Consider the following 17,517-nt stretch of genomic DNA (forward strand, 5'->3'; position numbering starts at 1 on the left):
AGTGTAATTTCTCTTTTGCAATGTTCCTTTTTTTAAGCTTTGTTTTCATTGATATTGACATGAAAACACTAGATTCTTTTGTACTGCATCTTACAATAGAAAGGCCACAGATTTGTATTAGGTACTGTAGATGAATACCACAAAACTAGAAACGTATGTTCTCCTCATACAGTAGAGAAAAGGGATACTTTTCTAAAGTGTAGTTAATAAATGACACAATAAAACACTTACTAATACTTTTTACTAGACTTTTCTTTATTCTTCAATCATCCCAGTGTCACTTTTGATACAACGAGTCACAGCATTCAGAATTATTGGCACTCCTGGTATAGACAAGCCAAACGTGAGATAAATAAATCAAGTAATCAGCTAAAACCTTTGCGTACAAAGATGTGAAATATTGCATCAAGAGTTGAATTCATCCTTTAAAAGATGATTACAAAATTGTTGGCACTTTTTTGGTATTTTTGGCATTCATGCAAAAGCTTATTGAAGTCCACTTGACTATGGTGCAATTCTCCCTTCATTTCTAACTGCTTCAAGTATTCCCCATCAAGTTAATGGACCAACGCTAACTACCTTAGCAACAGCAATTCTGGCAGCCATCATTTTTTAAAAATGATCATCGGAAAACTAATCTAAAGACATTTTGAAAAAAAAAAGTACTTGAGAATGGAAAAGTGTGTAGCTTGCTACTTGGTCTGTTTATCTTTAAAGTCATCTGCACCAAATGCCAATAACTCTGGGGGCACTGTAAATACAATTCAGTGAGAGAAGTGCAAAATGTATTTAGGCAATCATAATAACGACACACATTCTTCATTAAGATGGAGAAGGTGTGATGGATATAAAGAGCGTGGCCTCATTTACATCCACTTCCACTGATCAAGTCACCTTAATTACAGGCAACAAAAAACAAAACAAAAAAAACCCTGTCGCATTTTCAAGCCAACACATTAAGTAATAGCCTCAGCATGATATTTTATTTTAAACGGATTTATGAACTGATTTATGTTTCAAATCATATCCTGGCAATTCAATGTGAATCCCAGCATCCACCTCTCATGGAAGGTCTGGCGACACGCTGTGAACACAGTTTAGGAACCAATCTCACTGTCTAGGCTATTCCCCACCCTGAGAGGATATAAGGATGGAGGAGCTGTTATTACTTTGTTAACCTCATACCCTGTCTGTCAAAGCTTAAAATCGTCTGGCAGCCAGAGTGCATTAAGCACCCCTTGCATGAAAAACACAATGATTGTGTTTGTACTTGTGTATATGTGTGTGTGTGTGTGTGTGTGTTAGAGGGAGACGAGAAGATACAGAGAGAGAGAGATAGGGGGGAAAGATAGGGAGGGAAGATGTGTGTATTGCACATCTCAACATCTTTAAAGCACAGAGCATGTTGTCCAGAGTTCAACCTGAACTCGTCTTTTCAGCACCATGAAACGTTATGTGAGTGCACAGTGGCAAATGGGGGGGGCCTCTTGGTCCACGTTGTGTTCCCGCTCTGGCTGTGTCCATCTGCCTCTGGGTTTTTTTTCTCTCTCTCTGCGGTCCAGCTTCTTCACATCAGATGTCACGGCTGCTTCGGTCTCTCCAGCTTCATTAAGGGCTCCGGGGTGTCCGAGTCACTGTGGTGCTTCCTCTCTCGCGGGGGCTCAACTTTGCTGCAGCGTGTCCACGAGGGGGAGCGCATGTACCCACCTCTAGGCAGCACAGGCTGGTGGGAACCTGAGGACCAGACACATTACTTGTTACCATCAGGGATCTAAAGCTGTGGTAGATATAGTTACTGTCATGTCTCAAACAGCTTGAGCTTGAAAATACAAGTAAAGTACAAGCTAGTCATTTTTAGACAGGACACAGACTATTCATGGAAGCATCTAAATGATCCACTTGATTATTTCCCACAGTAAATATATTAATACCATAAATAATGTCTCTGCTGCAATTCACAACTTGGCTATCTTATACCAACTATTTCTTTTGTTGCACTTTTAATATTGGCTGCACGTTTTTTTTTTTTTTTCATTTGTTTTTTTATACAGTTACTGCTTTACACCACATGGTGGAGACGTCCAACCTACCAGAAGGACAACAAAGCAACAGTGGGATCGACTGATGGAGAGCTGACAACTCGCTCTGCCTTTCACTGCTTATATCAGTCTAATGTTAGGTCTCTTAAGTGAAGGTCATACTCAGTACCTGGCTTATACATATCTCCCTAAGGCCGCATCCATACCCTCACACACATTAAAGACTGAGAGACAAAGAGAGAGCGGAAGGGGGAGGTGGAAAAGACATATTGATCTGAGAAGATTGATGGTGTTTCCATTAGATTTTAATGAGAGGGACAACAACCTCCTCGGCAGCATGAAGGAGTCTGCTGCGGCAAGCGTCACGAACTCCTGCTGAGGACTGTGTGTAGTGTTTATGTAGTTTTATAAATGTGTGGTCTGCGATATACACTGTATAATGCGTGTATGTTTGTGTGAGGCATGCCATTTTTCCCTTTCTTGTGTGCTTTAATCAAATTTCCGTTGACCTGTTTTGCCCTGACATCTAATTAAAAGAGTGAAAGGAAAATAACTGAAGCACACACAGTGAGAAATGTTTGCACACCTGAGAGTTAATTACATACCTCCTCACACATACTTAGATTTTCTCTTTTTTCTCTCTCCCGCTCTCTCTCTTTCTCTTCTGCGCTCTCTTGCTGTCACAGTCCCAGAGTACCCTGAGCTATGGGGTAATGTACTGTTTTCCTTCTGTGCTGCTGGCTAGCAGCCATTAGATTCTTCAGTCAACATGTTGCTGCACTCTATGTTTCTGAAACACTAGACTCCTACAGAAAACCTGCGGCAGCACAGTGAAAACAACTGTTGTGGAACACCAAAATTCATGTTTATATGTGCTTGTGTAGAGTTTGGGACAATCTCAACCCATTTGAGTAAAAACAACACTCTTTTTCTTTCTGCATTCTGATCCTAGCACAGCACAATCAGTCTTTGTGAACTGAGGCAAGTATTTAAATAATAAAAAGATAATCTGTAATGTCTTTAAAAGCCTGGAGTGACCCCAAAGGTAGTGAGTTGAACTGGAGTCTGACCTTTTACATTCAAAGGAGCATCTATAGGAGGTCAATAAAATGTGGTTTAGGCCTAAAGGATAAATCATCCCTGAATGAAAGAGAGCTGCTGCTGCACAGCCTCTTTATGAGCTAAAACCTTATAACATGCTTCACTCCTGGCTACATTCCAAAGAAACATCACTGTAGGTGACAGGAGATTGGAAACAAAAACACAACGAGCTAAACTCTAATCACCGAGTAGGGTGTAGCCTGCATTTTGGCTTGTGTTTGTTGTAAAGTTGTGGTTCCAGCGAGATCTGTCCTCTTCTGCAAACGCCAAACATAAACTGTCAGAGATGGACTCTCTTGGGAAACAATGTCAAACAATATCATGAGAGGATATGGTATGCTGTGTAGTAAACACACTTTGATTGAACAATGACTCTTTGTTTCTGTTCTCTATTTTCTGCATCACTTCATCCCTTCATATCGACTAGAGAAATCCAAAAACAAATACCCGCTCTAAAACAAAATGCATATAACTCCAACATAAAACTCCACAAAAAAAAATCAATCAGACAGAAACACAATAGGTTTGGGTCTGCATTGTCATCAGTTAAAACCCTGTTACTGCTCCAACCACAAAGAATAGGAGGCCAAAGCTATGCATGTGTTAGTTTTTCAGGGATGTGGGTAAACTTTATGGTTCATCAAGCTCATTTTAGTGTGAAACAAAGAGAAAACCTACAGGACACAGTCAGCCTTTTCTTTTGTGCCTCTGGAGCTGCTCTAGAAAGAGACGCTTGATGAAACACTAACTACTGTATGTTCTCGGCTCTCTGGAGTCTAACTATGAAGTACAACTGATGACTCATTTTGGTCGAACTGTCCATAAATTAGACTTTAAGCTGCCAAGTAGCTGGAAGTGACAGAGAGGAATATGGGAGTGGACAAAAGGGAACATAGAAAAGAAAGACAGCAGAGTAAACAAACAAACAAGACGTAAGCATGTATAAATAATGTGCAGATTATGATAACAGTTTAAATGGCGTTGACGGTCTGCTTCCACCCAGCAGGGAAAAGTGAATTACTCAGGAACCTACATTTAACATGAACTCACTCACCCATCTGCTTCTCTCCTCTCCTAACTCTACTGCCTTTAACCTCTCCCTCAACTCCTACATGCCCACCACACACACTCAGCAGTGTTTAATGTTCACCAAAGTGTTCCAAATCAAGTCCTACTCTTTCTCCCATACCCTGAGCTCACTGATGACTTCATGGACAAATAAAACTACCTAGTTTCTTTATACTACCTTTGTCACAATTCAATCTGGAATATGTTACCAATATAGCTTTAGCTGCATGGCATAAGACTTAAGGGCTGAGTACTGAGGGAGGTTTTAGGGAATCCAGATGAAACAGAACAGCTGGTCCTCACGGCAGAGATTTGTGCAATAAGTGGATCAATCCACAATCCACACACACTCACACAAATAATGGTGTGTGTGTGTGGTTTAGATTATCTAAAATACTGTTGCACAATTAAGAAGCATTTATTCTTATTATGAGAATGACCGAATTTGTAAATCACAAAACATGACGAGGCAACAACTCTGTGTGGCGAAAAAACAAATGAGCAAATCAAATATTAGCATACTATTATGTCTCCTACACAATATATTTTAGATTCAACATTCTTACCTGATGACTTTTAGTAAAAAAAAATTTTTATGGATTCATTGTTTGTGCAGCATCAATTTGTGTCTTCCTCCAGCTTGGTGCAAAGCTTTACCTACTGAACTACACATGAAATAAAACTTGACCCCAGGAATCATTATGTAGAAACAGCTGTGTACCATGTCTTTCTCTGCAATTCTCTGCAAATCTTGAACAGCAAAACTGTTCCTCTACAGTATCTGCCCGCACACTCTCTACAGCAATCTGCATCTATCTGGGACAGTTATCCTTCCTCTGTGGAAGCGTTATCTGAGGCAGACATGAAGAGAGAATTAGGAATGAAGGATGAAGGTAATCTAAGAGACAGCGGGTGAAGGAGAGAAGGATTGTGTTTGTGGTGAGTGTGAGACAAAAACAGCTCACAGGCACAAGAGATGAGAGAAGCACGTTGAAGAAAGGCACTGCACAAAATGCTATGTCTTATGTTGAAAGGTTAGAAATGTTTGCTGTGTTTGCAGACGGGTGATCTATTTTTATTCACGCCTGACAGAGGTAAAAATACAAGAGTAAATGGCACACACTGCTCATTGTGAGGTCGCCATTTGCACTAATTAACAAGAAAAACAGCACTCATCTGAACCTGTAATTCTGAGTGTGCAAACATCATCATTCATTGTTCTCACAGATCTGAGGCAGTGTAAATCAAATCATCATTCACATTATGACACTAGTATACAGCTGTATGTTACTTGACAGCAGGACTTCGTCTTGATTAGCATTAAGCAGACTAGCAGATGTGAGGCCTCCAGTCGAAGGCTTCTTGGCTGTTTCGTGCACCTGGTCTACTGACAAGCAGCTGTAGCCTGTGACTAACAGTCTGAGAGAACTTGGAGTGGAGGTGTTTGGAGAGGACCGCTGAAAAGGGTGGACAAGCTAAAACTTTTTAGTCTACTCAGCTGTTGGAACACAGGTTTAACACGTAGGGAGGTAAATATACAGCTCATATATTTATTTTAAGTTATTATCAGATTATTTGAGGTAGTGTACTGGTGCATGTGTGTTTAATTATTGTTGAGTGAATCAGAACATTTACAAATTCGCATTTAAAAAGCTGTAAAACCTTTTGAATTACAATCATTAATCAAAGTGAAATGAAGCGAATCACATTATAGCCGAGTGATATTTAATTATGCATCAAATCTGGAAGAGCTTGAAAAAAATTACTGTTATCATCCGCGTCATTGATTCATAAATAAAACAAAGTTATAAATCCGGAGATGTCAATTTTTAAAAGGGTGTAGTAACAGACTGCTGTTGAAGCTAAAAGACTGAAAATACTGGACTTACATTCAGCCATATAAATGCTAATTTTGCTCTGTTAGTGCTGAATGTGCTACAGGCACTAACAAGTGTGTGCTAATAAGTTCACCATATCAACCTGAGATGATAATTTGTCAGTGTTGTGTCGACAACTTGTTTCCGCTGCCCCCAAGTGGGCAAAAATATCTATTATTGCAGGTTCAGTAAATCTGTTGCTATGACCTATTGTAGTTTAACTGGTGTATTAACTCCATAATAGTGATTACCTGTCTTACACCACATGTAGCGCTAACAGCAGTGATAAATAAACTGGGTGTGTCTTAACTAAGAACCTTCACAGGGTATATGATAAACTGGAATATTGTTTGAACTTTTAGTGAAGCATTTTACAAGAGCATAGAGTACTCTGCACTCAACAATGCAGAAGGTTTTGCAAAAACACAAAGAAGATTGTTCTGTCTGCTTCTGCACTAAATGTTGTGTAACATCTTCAATTTAAAAAATTGGCTGTGTAGTTGCAGACAGCAGCTTATAGCACAGATGGCCTAGTGGGACCATAACTCACAGTTAACAAGCTGTGCCATGATATGGAACATTAGTAATACAGAGAAAGGAAGGAAGGGAGAGAGAGAATGATGTGGCTGAAAAATGAGGAGATGTAATAATAAGAAATCGAGGAGAAGATATAATATAATATATAGATATAAGAGTGATGGCAGTATGTGGAAAGAATATGAAGAAATCGCAGATTCATAATGTTTTAAAATGACCGTGTCTCCATTGGTGTAAAGTATGTTTAACCATACAAAATCTGTTCTGTGTTTCAGAGTCAAATAGTCCAGAGTTAGAGGCATGTCCATGTGGTCATCCTCCACCATTAGGTTCTCTGCTAAGTCACCATGTCACCAGAATGATAAGCATCTGTTTTGAGCCAAGCAAAGTTCAATAATTGGTTACACCCATATTTGATAACAGTATCACAAGTTTGACATTTTTATCGAGAAAAATGTGATGTTTTAAACATGCACAGAATGTGAAATATCTGGAGACACTGTCTAAACTGTGTAAGTGGCCCTTTGAATCTTGAGCAGGCATGAAATCCTGTGTGCATGCTGAGAGGTAGGAAAGTCGGAGGAGGAGAGAGTTCACTGTCCGCATGCAGGATGAGGCTCACGGGTCATAAATAAAACATGGGAAAGATTTTGTGCTTCCTTTTGCAGACGTGCTAACCTTTATCCTGTACCTGCTGCTGGGACACATATGCAGTGTCTCTCATCTTTAATATGCATATGTGCATGAGGCTTGTCTGCTGCGTTTGATTTATTTGGCTCGTATGCGACTGGTGTGATGCAGTGCCAGCTCAACACAACATAGTTTCGTTCCTGCTTTTCGAAAATGAAAGTTGTGTTGTTAATTTATGGAGGCTAAACTAAAACTAAATTACGGAAAATCATTTCTCATAAGAATCAAACAAACTGAGACTTTAAAAAGGGCAGTTTAGGTTATGGGCAGTTATCCATGACACTGTGAAATGTGTTTTTGATGAGTCCCTGAAGGAGTCATGTGACATTTGAAATCATTATGGCTCAGCAGGCTGTTTTAGGACCCCGCTGGGCTATAATGATATGAAACTTTCCACAAGATGTAACTATTCTGAGGTAAAGGCCTACAGGGAGGAATTTTAATTTGGGAAATTCTTCCCTCAACAATCAAATTTTATGTGTAACACACTGAACTTTTTTTAATTAAGCTACAGGGCAAATGGGCCATGGATCAGCAGATCTGTCTGCACACCTTTAATGTTAGATGTTGCATGTATTGGTCTACTGGTTACGACATGCATGTAAACATTGTTTACATCTTTGTGAGTTATAGTTGGTGAGGTTGTGCTGTGAAGAGAATCATTACATTCTACATGCACTGTTTTCGGGCACAAACCTTGAGTGAATCTAGTGATTTTGCAATAAAAGATGTTCTCCTTCCCTTTATTTTTGTTGTTATTGTGAAAACATATGGATTTATATTTGTAGCAGGCCTTACCTGCTGGGGACTCGTTGTGGTTCTCCTCATCAGAGTCAGCAAAAACTTCAGCCAGTTCCTGGTCAGACATGTCAGTCAGCTCAGTCAAATCCAGGAGGTCAAAGTGCACCTCCAAAGAAGATACACTACTCAGTGGTTCTACGAAGCAGAAAGAAAAAACAGGTGAGGATGAGAGATTAAAACAAAAAGCAGGGGGAAGTGGAACCGCATATATTCTGAACACATAGCTCAGCCTATCATGTACTGTAATGCTGCTCTTGAAACTCCATTGTACTCATAATCAGATCAATACCTGGCACTTGCAATACTATTGAAAAATCAGTTTCAACAAAGAACATTTTTATTTTTTTTATCTGCACATCTCTTGTAAAGTTAAGCACTATCTACTTCAGAAAAATATCAGACATGGATACACACATGGATTTCTTGACACTGCATATTGCTGCTACAGTTAGTGAAACAAGAGTTAAGGTCAGTGGAGATTCATTTAACACATCTCCATCTTTCTCCTTCTCGTTCATTTCGGGACACGTCTGTAGTTCCTCGACAAGAAGGAGCCACTGCTGCACATGACAGGGTCAAATGTGTCACATGTGGTGTGTATTGATATGCCAGGCTCAGCATTCCAATCAGGCTGCCTCCTTTAGTAAATTTCAATGTGATGTATATAAAGTCAAGTTTACTCCAAGACTGTAATACATACAAAAAGCATACATTAAGTCCAAGAACATCTGCTTGTCTCAGCATCACATGAGCTAGGAACCAATTCTGTGTAACAGAGCCAAACTAATCTGCTATTATAGTGAGAGACAGATGGAGGTGTGTTTGTATTTCCTTATGAATCAGCGGATGCCTGCCTGCCACACAACATCAAGTCTGAATGAGACACTTCACTGGTTGTCTGTGGGCTTGACATTGTAGAGAAAATGATGGGTTACACGACAGGTTGAAAGCTGTTATTACCCTACATCGTTTGCCTGCTGTTTTCCAGGCTGTTTAAAACAATGCTTCAGGCTGAAAAAGCAGAGCCCACTGTCCTGCTGCTCTTTGTCTGCTGCTACATTTAATTCCCTGCACTGTCCTCCCGATAAAGCACATATTGATTCAAAGAGGAGTGGCTGGTCATTGTGCCATGTTTCAAAAATATTAGAAATGTCAGGAATGCCAAGACACACGTAGAATGAAAAATAAGGAAGAAGTGACTATGAGAGAGTCCTGGTGAATCCTCTTTAACACAAAGGCCCGTCTTGTTTGTCCTCTATTTCACCCCAAGCCTTCTCTTCTACTCAAAATGTCATACCCAGTTTTTCTGTCACGCTCAGAACCAGGCCTGATTCACATGCTCGGTAGATATGACATGCAAAAATATTTACAGACCACGTGGTCAGCATATAAATACTGCACAGGAAATAATATTAGAAATGGCATTGTCTATAAAAAAGGTAGAAGAAGAGAAGTAGGGACAGAGAACGACAACAAAGATAAGGGAAGACTAAGAAAGTAGAAACAAGAGACAGTAAAATATCACAGTGATGACCTGTGGGATCCCTCAGGGCTCTATTGCAGTCCCCATGTATATTTTTTCCTCCATATGTTCCAAATAGAAAATACAGTATCAGTGCAAACACCTATTAACTTCTATCACAGATTAAAACCCAAGCCCACACTTGTGGATATCTGAGGGCATATTAAAAGCATATAAGTAATAATCCTATTTATTTCTCCTATAGCTACTATAAATGACAATCTGTACTCCAGCTTTAAGAATCACATTTAGGGCTTAGTTTATTCTTTAATCCTGATACATGCAACTCCCATATTAGATTGCAGAAAGAGCTGCCTGAGGCTTGATGTCACATTACTCCTGTGTAATAAAATAGCATATTATCCCTCCGAAGGCTTGAGCTTCATGGTTAAGCTAACCAGTTTCCATTATCACACCATTAACCGCTGAGCCACTTATAATTAAACAGCAGCAATGGAAAGGCTCAGTAATCAGTAGTCAGAACTATTTCACATTCAAAGCTTTCTAGTTATCTGTCTGACAGTGCTTAGTTATAATCAGCAGAGAAACACCACAGTATGCAATTATAGGTGGAGAAGAATACAAGTAAAAAGCCAGTTGTTCATTAATTTATAATTTTATTCCTTTAGACTGCTTCTTGACTGTGTTTGTGAATATATTTTACCTTCCCCTAAGGCTGGAAGGTACCTACTTTTCAGAATTTCCTGACCCCCTTTTCAGGACGAGTGAAAAAACTGGAGGCAGTGAAACAGGGAGGCGGGAAATTGCGGAGGAGGAGATGAAGCGAAAAAGAGGGAGAGGCAGGATGATAGGAGAAGAGGGAGAGATGAAGCTAGGTAAGAAGGTAAATGTAAAACAAGAAGAGGGAAAGAGGGGTTGAGCACGGAGAAGTAGATGAAGAGGAGGGAAGGAAGGCATTATGTAAAACAAATTCCCTGCATTATTTGCTGCCATTATTTCCAGTTGGTTACAAGGATACCCTCATTCTGCTGTGCTTGTTTTAACCACCTCTCCCCCATCTCTTTTTTCCTCTCCCACACCCTTTCTCCTTGAATAATTGATCAGTACGTTTTCTCTCCCAGGCAGATACACTGAAACAACTGCCTCCATCTCAAAAGCCAATCAGCTCTGAGATGCCAGTGGGGAGACTGACAATAGAGAATTCACGCTGAGACAAGGACTTTGTGTCTAAAGCAGATGGAAAATGTAAAAGACCACTGCCTCTTCTTACAGCAAGCATACAGCCTCATGAAACACTTTGACTTCTTCTTGACATATTTGTATTTATTCAGCGCGCCCTTAATGTCACACTTCATATTCCTGTCTTTGTAGTTAATGTGTGTGAAATAAAGCTCCTTTCAATTCACTGAAAAGCAATATGATGTTTCTGTTAATTTAAAAAAATAAATGTTTGCATGCTGGCAATTTTATGTTGCATAAAAAGGTTTTGCTTATTTCCCCCTTGCCATATTTTATTTCTCTGCATGTAAAATGGCACAGATAGATTAAACTCAAGGAACATTGAATAGGGAGGGTGGGTAAGAGGGAGAAGGGATAAATGAGCAAAAGGGATGCATCTTCCATGGATCTAGATCTAAGTAATCCACTTTCCCTCTCAATTGGCTCAGCAGGGCTCCGAGGTCATCAGTCCAGACCAAGCAGCTCGTAATGATGTCTGGCCTCTGATGGAGTGAGGTTGATTGAGAAAAGGCTAATGTATTGAGATAGTATATTAAATGCGAAAAAAGTTCTCTAAACAATATATTCTGTTGCAAATTTACAGGCACTGCAGGCACTCGTCCATACACAATTTGACAGTGAATAGGTCGAGTTATTTTCTGTTGCTTTGTTTGCAAATCAAGTTGACAGGTAGATAACGTGTCATGTTTTCTAAATCAGAGAAGTGCAGACCAGTGAGCGCTTCAAGTGTCCATCGATATTAAAAGAAAATGTTGCATAGCTTTTGCTGCACATCACTAATGAAGGAAAATTAGCAGAAGATGTTTGATGAATAAAGCATAATTTACTGGAATTGAGCTGTCTGACATGTTTTAATTGAGCTGTAAGATTAAGAATACTCAATGTTTTGAACCCCGCATTGCTCTGTTTTTTCCTTTGACACCCAGTTTCTGCAATTAAAGATCAACACAAACGGATAAACACTTCAGTGCTTTCAGCAGTCACCATAAATTTTTAATCCTAAATCCTTGCACATTCACCAAATCACAATACCAACAGGCAACTTCTCTGCACTGCAGTTTTATGTGGGTTTGTGTGTACTTGTGCATCTACTTGTACTGCATGTTGTTGTTTTTCAGTTCTTTACTTGCTACAAAACAACTGACAACTTGCATTTTTCTGGTATATTAAGATATTTGTCTTTTTAAGGTAAACTGTTTGCTCTGGGCCTAAAAATAAATGTTGTAGATGATTCAGGAGCAAATGTGATTCCCTCATTTTTGGAGATAAAACTGCAGCACAAAGAAGGAATTTGTTTTCTGTGTCATTCAAAATGAGGTTGCAATGTGACTCTGTGGCTGATATCTTAATAATAGGGGTGAAATTTTTTTTCATTTTCTCTGGATGAGATTTGAAAAGCATTTTGTGAATATTTTTGTGACACAGCAGTGATCTTTCCTTTCTTTCCCTTTGCCTCATAGCTAGATACTATTAGCTGACCTGCCAGGTGGCACGGCTAGTTAGTGGGTCACATCAAATCACAGAGACATTAGCCCCTGGGTGAGCTATCTCTCTAAAAATGCGTTGAGTTTGTGAAGGAGATAAAGATTGCCTTGTCACCTCAGAGCCCCGGGCTCTGAGTCTAGCACTTACAGGAAAGCCTCTGTATGGGACTGATGTACAATGAGTCCTTTCAACCAAGGCAAAACTGCAGTGGACTTTGAGAATGTGAGACCAGAATACCTAAAATACACAGTGATTAGTGGGTTTAAAGATCAGAGATGATCATCTTGCACTCCACTGGAGGAGGATGTAGATAGTCCAGAATTATATGTTTGAAATATGTGTAATGCATTAGAGCTAAGCTATGATAATCATTATGTGTTACTATATTTTACTGCAGATCGATCCAGTAGTGACGGTCGCTGATAAGATTCTCTTTTATCCTTTTCCCTCCTTATTTAACATTCCTCATCTCCCTCTTTGTTGGAGACAATTGCTATTGATCAGTTACCCCTGGTGAAGGCATTTTTCACCTGTAATTAGACTGGAGCTCCTCTTTATCACCAATGAATATTCATCACTGTTTCACATTCTCAGTTTCACCTCCCTTCACCACTTTTCTGGGGTACTTACGTCTCTTCTCAGTGATGTGCAGCAGGCTAGCAGTGTGCAGAGACAGGCCGCTCTCCTCATCCTCCTCCCCCCCTGCTGGGTGATGGAACAACTCCTTGGATAGGTCACCTGAGCTGGAAGGCTTCAGCAGCTTCTGGATGTCTTTATTGGGGTCTATCGGCACACACAGACACAGAAAGTGAGAGGAAGCAAAGAGAATATAGACAGAGATATTTGTTGATTTGATTTGTGCATGTTGGATACACACCCACACCACACAATATCAATAATCAATGAAGTAAACTAGTAAAACATTAAAATGGACACTATAACAGAAAGAAGAATAAGTGTATGGAGCAACATTTTGTAAAAGTGAGTATGAATCAGTATGCCTTTTTATATGACAACATGCAGAGTTGATGGAAAGTGTGGGAGTACAGCAGCTTCCTGATTGGCCTCACCAGATGGCTGCTGATGCCATTTCTACTCACAGTATGTTTCTAGACAGTTGAATTTCTCATTTCAGATGAAAAGTGTATTACAGCCAAGGCCAAACCAGAAAATGACGGATTCTGATTTCACCCAGCGAAGCTGAGTGTTCACTGCTCTCCTATTGATTGATTTTCCCAGCGAAGAGCTGCTTAGACTGTAGAAGACTATTGCATTACTTCTACTGATATAATGAAATGTTTGTTCAATATTTAGACTATCCACACACAGCTTTGGTTTCCTTTTATATCACCCTCTTCAGCAAACACACAGAAACCATGCTGGATTACTGTCCCTGATCTTTCTGCTTTAGGCCAGTTTATCATCCATCCATCCAACCAAGCTCTAATTTTATCCATTAACCCTAAAATCACCTTTTTTTGCAACTCTGGGAAGTGTCATTACAGAGGCTCAGAGGATTCATAAAAAAACAAGATATTTGTTATGTTAAGAAATATGGAATATACATGGTTACAGTCAAGAAATAACACCTGTTTTAGATACTCATTATGTCCAAAACATAAAGACAATAAACCAAAATCTATGATCACCTGTTTAGCTACACTGGTTCCTGCTGTTCTAACATAGAGTACTCCATGTCTTCAGCTTTCATTTACACCTATATGTTTAGTATTTTGAGTCTGGTTGTTGGGATATTAATCTGTGACACAAGGAAAGAGCTCTCATGAAAGTGACAGTATTATCCGCATGTAAAGGAGGACATGTTTACACAGATGGCCCCATCTCACCACCACCTGCTGGACCTGCTGCGAAGAAACCAGAGTAAATAACAAGAATATAAGTTACTGCTGGTCAAAGGAAGACAGCAATCAGAAATGTGGTCTTCATGCAATAGCTGACCCCGTCTTGAGCTGTCAGGCATGACTGTCTGTGGATCAGCTCACCCGAGACAGACAGGCAGACAGATGGAGAGAGAAGGAGAGAGGGAGGATAAGAATGATGTAATGTACGGTTGCCAAAAGTTGAATCATACTCAGTGTCTCGGTTCAATAAATCAATCACTGTTTGTAGCGCAGACAGGAGGAATTAACACCACAACACCCAGGTCATTTTTCTTGCTGATTGCTCCATCGTCTGTACTGTAATTGTTTTTTTTTTTTAAATATACTCTGCAATGGGCATTTCTAAATAATAGCCAAATTACTGTGCACAAGGGTTTATGTGTTTATAGTGTTTTTGGTAAGTAATATAATAATTATAATCCTCACAGTGTGTTAATCTACTGCCAATTTCTCTATTCATAGTGGCAAACACTGCTGTTAAGTATTCACACTTTGTGACCCTGTCCTGTGGTACATCATTGTAATGATGTTCACTCTAATTCAATCTCATCATAATGAACAAATTATACCCCAATCTGTCATGGGCATTTGCTCAGACACTCTATGTACAGTTATAGGTGGAACAAAGCCAAGGCAGGAAAAAAAAAACACCCACTGTTAAATAAATATACTATTACTGAGCGTACCTGCTAAAATTTCAACTTGTAATGGCTGCAGAGACACTGTTTTAGCCAAAGTAACAAAGCAACATTTTAATAGTGTCTGAAAACACGCTGTAGGCTTAGAGGCATTGAATGTAATATACTGACAAATTAACTAGACTGCTGCTGCTTTGCCTGACTTTGTACATTATGAGCTGCATATCTTTATTTATCAAAGCTAATGTTATAACCTACAGTCATTTAAGACTTATATACCTAATTACTTAGCCTCCACTGTATATAAACATAGTTATCAGCCCTTTGATTGTATAGATGTTACAGTGCATTCATGGCATTGTGCACTGCTACCACACAGCACAGGCTTCTCTGTGTGGCCTTTACACAAAGGCCATATGCATTCACTATTGTACTGCAATTAGTATTTCATCAGACCAGATTTTGTGTGGTTGACCCACAGACTGTGGATATAAAAAGACCTGTACTGTAAGGCAATAGATTAAAGATGAAGCTGGAATGTAGAAAAGAACCCTCCACAACTGGACCTGAAGTGAGGAAAATGATCAAAGAAAGAGGAACCGGTGTCCTGCTATGTTCAAATCCATCAGTGACTAACTCTTGACTGGACAATCAGAAAAATGTAGTACTCTGACAATTTTAGTCCCACATTTATACATACAATTACAAACAACTGAGCATGCTATTTTAAGAAAGACACTATTCAGAGAACAAGTCATTCAAAAGACAAAGACACTCTGCAACAACCACGCTCATGTAAATCTTTTACAGAGACAAAAGAAAGAACAGAAAATGGCTCTTACCTGGGCTCCCTGCCCCTCCCTGTGCCTCCATGCAGCTCAGCCGAGAGTGTCCTGCTGTTCACACCAGCATCGGAGACAAACAGGGAGGGAAGAAGGGAGAAACAAGGGGAGAGTGGTATGTCTGTGTGTGTGCCTGTGTGTGCGTGTGTGTGTGTGTGTGTGCATATGAAAGAGAGTAGGGCGGGATGGGTAGCAGAGCGGGACCTAAGCTCTCTGAAAAGACTCTGCTCCTCCTCCTCCTCCTTTTTTTGTCCTCCCTTGTTCTAGATTTCCCAAACAGGTGATGTTGATTTCTCCTCCTGCTCAGTCCACCTGCCCCGCTCTGCCCCCACAGCTGTCTGTCTGAGTGCTGCACTGCCTCACAGAACGAGTCCACCACAGAGAGGGAGGTCTGGGAACAGCGACATCACTGCAAATTTCTAAGCCTCTTAGTTTAGTAAACGCAGCATTGTGAGGCTTGGCTTGCTATGTACAGAATACACAGAGAGGGATCCAGGCTGAAAGAGGGAGAGAGAGTGAGAGAGAAAGGGAGGGAGGGTTGTGCTGGCAGCCTGCCCAGACTAAGAGAGAGAGAGGGAGAGAGAGAGAGAGAGAGAGAGAGAGAGAGAGAGAGAGAGAGAGAGAGAATGGGGTGTCACAGGGGTTTATAGACCACTGGAGAGGGTAAATGTGAGCCTGTGTGTGAATGAGTATCCCCATGTGTATGTGCATGAATGTGCCAACACAATTAGTTAATATACTTGAAGTTAAACCTGATGATAGCTCAGTTCATGTCAAATACACAGCTTAGGGAGAATGCCATCAAAAGACAATGAGGCAATCAGACCCAGTTTAAGAACATTTCAGTGTGCAATTTTGAAAAGTCACGCCAAATAATAAATACACTTGTCTGTGATGGAAATCTGAATCCCACACCTTTTGAAAAGCAGGAAATGGTGTTCCTGTCTGCTGAGGGGAGATCTGTTGGTAGAATCCGCCCTCTACTGGTGGGATCTTACTCTTCCAGGCAAACATGTAATTATATTGTGCCAGAAAACCTCCAGAGACCATGATCACTCCAGCTCTGTGCCTAGAGTCGATGGCAAGATGCAGTGCAAAAAAACAAAGAAGAATTTAGACTCCTTTCTAGTCAGAAAACATTATTAACTGGCCCCAAAATAAAAGCTATATATGAATGGTTCCCAACCTTTTTCTTTAAGGGATTCCTTTTCTATCATTGATTAACTGACATATTTTATGGATATTTCATATTGTATGCAATGTATAACATTTACAATACAGAACAACTGCTGTATATACATGTATAACTGCATTAGGTTTGTGTAAAACAAGTGGATGCAGCTTGAGCAAATTATTTCCTGTGAATATTACATCAGAGATGAGTTTTGGCCATGAGTTTGACCATTGTTCTTTTAATCCTTTGGTTGTTAACTGTTATCTAATGCAGGACGAGGCTGCTTAGCAGAGTGAAAGCTTTGAGAATATAGCTTGTGTTCATGTCTTTACCATGTCTATATGATTTATTTATTTATTTTTTACTTTACATTTTTCTATCTTAAATAACAATCTAGACTCTTGCCCAAATCCAGCTTGGATAGGTTCCAGCCCCCCCGTGACCCTGATGAGTATAAGCAGTTAAGATGTTAAGTTACAGATAACGGATGGATGCAAACAAAAATCTAAACTTAAAAATAATTTTTTCATTCAATGTCTTGACAGATATGAATGAAATGCTAAGATATAGGCCCACTGTAGAAGTCTAAGTTTTCTTAAACCCCTTAAAATCTAGAAGGCCTCGTAACCCCCAATGAAGTTT

At 39.8% G+C, this 17,517-nt stretch overlaps 1 protein-coding gene across 1 annotated transcript; it reads right to left on the reverse strand.

Annotated features, from left to right (window-relative positions):
* Nucleotides 1–1,345: 1,345 nt before the first annotated feature.
* On the reverse strand, nucleotides 1,346–16,196 carry dbndd1 (dysbindin domain containing 1). The gene is made up of 4 exons (XM_019270466.2): nucleotides 15,702–16,196; nucleotides 12,951–13,103; nucleotides 8,111–8,248; nucleotides 1,346–1,734 (listed from the first exon to the last, which is right to left on the reverse strand). The coding sequence occupies exons 1-4, from the start codon at nucleotides 15,730–15,732 to the stop codon at nucleotides 1,580–1,582; spliced, it is 477 nt and encodes a 158-aa protein (XP_019126011.1). The 5' UTR covers nucleotides 15,733–16,196; the 3' UTR covers nucleotides 1,346–1,579.
* Between the last annotated feature and the right edge of the window lie 1,321 nt (nucleotides 16,197–17,517).

Source organism: Larimichthys crocea, chromosome VIII, assembly GCF_000972845.2.
Source record: "Larimichthys crocea isolate SSNF chromosome VIII, L_crocea_2.0, whole genome shotgun sequence".
NCBI classification, from domain to species: domain Eukaryota; kingdom Metazoa; phylum Chordata; class Actinopteri; family Sciaenidae; genus Larimichthys; species Larimichthys crocea.